This window comes from Rhinopithecus bieti, unplaced genomic scaffold (assembly GCF_001698545.2).
Source record: "Rhinopithecus bieti isolate Rb0 unplaced genomic scaffold, ASM169854v2 scaffold_13749, whole genome shotgun sequence".
NCBI lineage: Eukaryota > Metazoa > Chordata > Mammalia > Primates > Cercopithecidae > Rhinopithecus > Rhinopithecus bieti.
Window position 1 is genome coordinate 152,110 of NW_016807537.1, and position 4,207 is coordinate 156,316.

The following is a 4,207-nucleotide window of genomic DNA, read 5'->3' on the forward strand; positions in this document are numbered from 1 at the left end:
CAACCTATCCAGTGATAATTAGTAGAGTCCCCAATACATTTACTTCTAGTCATTTGTCACTGATTATATATTTTAAAATAGTTGCCATCACACTTTATGTAACCTTGTATGCTGATTTTCACTTAACTTATAAAATGAATATGCCATAGTATTTTAACGGAAGAATATTTCATCATAGGTACGTGGCACATTTACTTAGTCATTCCCTTAATGTTAGATTAAGGTTTTTCTGTTTTTCACTATACCAAATAACTATGTGAGGAGTATCTTTGTGCATGAATTATCCACATTTCAGATAATTTCCTTGGACGGATTCCTTGAAGTGGAATATACTAAACAAAAAAGTATATTTTTATATCCCTTGATATATATTTTCCAATAGTACTTCACATATATTTTAAGGCAAAATGAGTAGCAGGGAAAACAAAGAGGTCAAAACAGCTGGGTCTCATGGCTATTGTTAGCACTCAGATTAGTAAAACTGATATATAAAAAATCTTTTTTATTTAAGTCACAAGGCTATATTGTGAGAACCAAATGAGAATATAGATTCTTCAGAGTCACAATAAATATTACTTCTTTAGGAATGCTTTCCTTGATTTTCCAGACTCTCAGTTACTTTTTCTTCATGGCCTTACAATTGATAAGTAATTTTTCGATTATCTGTATGTTGTTTGTTTCCCACAGATTATTTTAAGCTTTATCAAAACATACCTGGCATACAGTTAGCGCTCAATAAATATTTGTTGAATGAATGAATGAATGAATGAATGAGGTGACAGCACTCTATAAAGTATAAATCATAAGACATTCAGAAGGCATTTCTATTTTAATTGGCATTATTATTGTTCCTTTTTGTTATCATATAGATGATTTTAAATCTTTAGAGAGTCCCTGCCTAACTGTAAAAATTTAATTATGTGGTTTTCATGGTTTTCATGTCAGCCAGAGGCCTGGGTAGCAACATTGCTGAAGGTACTTGGTGGGAGCTGAGACTTAGAGAACCAAGTAGTTAGTTCTCTAGATCAGCATGCTGCGATTTAAGGAGTTGTAGCTACCATTAGTTGGATACAAGGCAGTGGTCAGGAACCCAGGAGGTTGTGATATTTCAAGCAGGTAGATGCTGGAGGTTAGAAACAAACTAATGGTAAGTGCTCCACATAGTAAGGTACAAACTGGAGAATAGTCAGTAATAAGGGATTCAAATAGATAGAAGAGATAAATTCCAAGCACCAGTACTCAAAGCATGGAGCTATGAATATGATTCTGAAGCAAAGGGTAATTGAACTCAGTGCTTCCTTATGGTATCAGAAAGTGTTTGCACCTACTTCCATATACAGGACCAAGGGAATGGTAGTAGCTGGTTGGGGAATAAAAGCTGTGCATACAAATACACTCTGGCAGTGACAGGATCAAGTGAGACCATTTGTATATGGGATTGTATAATATTCTACAGATAATGTGGAAGCAATCAACCTTTGGATCACATCATTCTATCATGATTTTAAACAGCAGATATCACAGCATAGTGGTTACAATCATGGACTCTCACAACAGGCTAGCCGCGTTTAAATCTGGCTCCATTATTTAGTAATTGTGTCCTGTGGACAATTTACTTCACCTCTGTGTGCCAGTTTCCTCATCTGTAAAATAGGGATAATGATGGTACCTAGCTTCAATGGGTTGTTGTGAAGATTAAATGAGTTAATGCATGTAAGGATCTTAGAACAGTGCCTGGACGTAGCAAATGCTATGTTAAGTGTTGTTGTTATTATTATTATATTATTCTTTGGTCACATAAGACCAATGTTAAAAATTGATATCATTTAAAATGGACAAACAATACACTACACGTTAACTTTACCTAAAATACCAGTCTTAAACAGGAATTTTCTCATTAAATAAAAATTTCACTTAGACCTAAACATAGTCAACTGTATAAAAACTGTAAGCACTAGTGAAGTAGTAAAATTTATTGCAGCAGTCCTATCTGTTTATTCTGCAGAAGTTTTATTGTGGACATTATTTTTAAAAGTTGTAGAGATTAAATACACATTTCCTAATTGTAAAAAACACAAACTGCAGCACAGTTGGTTCATAAGATCTGGTCTATAAGGAGGAATGTCCCATTAAATGTTTTTGAAGCTAATTCAACTAGAAGCAGAAATAGTTGAGTTGGAAGATTTTTCTGTAGAGTGATTTTAACATGGGAAGGCTCAGACAGGGGAAGCCTAGATTTGAAAAGGCCTGGACCTGGGGAAAGTTTGGAAGATCTGGACTATAGAACATGATAGAATACCTGGATATTGCAGACACTGGAAGACCTGAATGTTAGAAGATCAGCACACTGGAGACGTTGGAAGACATGGATATTGAGCCAGTTGATGGAAGACTGGGTAGTTGTTGGAAGACATGAAGATGCTGGAAGACGGGGAGATGTTGGAAGACGAGCAGATGCTGGAAGCCCTGGAGATGCTGGAAGACCTGGAGATACAGGAAGACACGGATTTGTTGGAAGACGTAGCTTAGTTGGAAGACATATAGTTTCCGGAAGATGTGGATTTTCTGGAAGACATGGCTTGGTTGGAAGACATGGATTTTCTGGAAGACGTACCTTTGTTGGAAGACGTACCTTTGTTGGAAGACGTACCTTTGTTGGAAGACGTACCTTTCTTGGAAGACGTACCTTTCTTGGAAGACGTACCTTTCTTGGAAGACGTACCTTTGTTGGAAGACACAGGTAGGCTGGAAGACATTAATTTGATGGAAGACATGGCTTTGTTGGAAGACGTGGATTTGCTGGAAGACACAGATTTCCTGGAAGACCTGGATTTTTCGGAAGCTATGGATTTGAGGGAAGACAAGGATTTTCTGGAAGACGTGGATAGTCTGGAAGACATGGCTTGTTGGAAGACGTGGATTTGCTGGAAGACACAGATTTCCTGGAAGACTTGGATTTTTTGGAAGCTATGGATTTGAGGGAAGACAAGGATTTTCTGGAAGACATGGATAGTCTGGAAGACCTGGAGGCCATTGGAAGACGTGGATTTTCTGGAAGACATGGCTTTTTTGGAAGACATAGATTTTCAGGAAGACCCGAATTATCCGGAAGACCTGGATTGTTGGGAAGACGTGGATTTTCTGGAAGACTGGGAGGTTACTGGAAGACATGGATTTTCTGGAAGACATGGATTTTCAGGAAGACGTGGATCTTCAGGAAGACATATATTGGCTGGAAGACTTGGATTTTTTCCGGAAGACGTGGATTGGCTGGAAGACCTGGATTTGGTGGAAGACATAGATTTTTCTGGAAGACGCTGACTGGAAGACCTGGATTTCTTTCTGGAAGACACTGATTGACTGGAAGATCTAGATTTTCTGGAAGAACTAGATTTACTGGAAGACTTGGATTTGGGGAAGACATAGATTTTCTGGAAGACATGGATTAGCTGGAAGATCTGTATTTGATGGAAGACCTTGAAATTATTGGAAGACACAGATTTTCTGGAAGACGTGGATTTTCCTGGACGATCTGGATTTGGTGGAAGACCTATAATTGCTGGAAGACTGGATTTACTGGAAGACTTGGAGCTTCTTGGAAGACATGGATTGTCCGGAAGACATGGATTGTCTGGAAGATGTTGATTTTCCGGAAGCTCAGGATTATCTGGAAGACCTTGAGATTGCTGGAAGACTTGAAGTCGCTGGAAGACCCGGAGTTGTTGGAAGACCTTGACACTGGCGCCATTGGAAACCCTGGACATTGGAAACATTGTAAGCACAGGATATTGGAGACATTGCAAGCCTTGGATTTTGAAGACATTGGTTACTCTGGACATTGACGATTCTGGAGACCCTGAACATTGGGATATTGAATATTGGAAGTCACAGACAGGGAAATCTCTGGAAATTAGAGATATTGCAAGTCCTGTACCTTGGAACTCCTAAATACTGGCAGATATGAACAACAGCAGATGTAGACATTTATAAATCCTAAAATGAGAAGCCCTGGATTTTAGGAGACATTGGTAAGCATGGATACTGACATATTTATGTCAAAAGACAGTTTGGAAGAATTAAATTTTAAAGATGCTGGACGTCAAGAATACTGGCAGCCTGGACAATATGAGACCAGGATATTAAGAGGTCTATTCATTCAGACATTAAGGATATTGATGTACCTGAAAATCGTAAGACCTAGTTCTTG

The 4,207-nt window shown here is 38.3% G+C and overlaps 1 protein-coding gene across 1 annotated transcript; it reads left to right on the top strand.

Annotated features, from left to right (window-relative positions):
- Positions 1-27: 27 nt before the first annotated feature.
- On the top strand, positions 28-3,747 carry LOC108536184 (cerebellar degeneration related 1). Its single transcript, XM_017882741.1, is given in 3 exon segments — positions 28-2,899; positions 2,902-3,315; positions 3,318-3,747. Coding segments are annotated over 3 exon segments (813 nt in total). The 5' UTR covers positions 28-2,574; the 3' UTR covers positions 3,392-3,747.
- Positions 3,748-4,207: the final 460 nt, after the last annotated feature.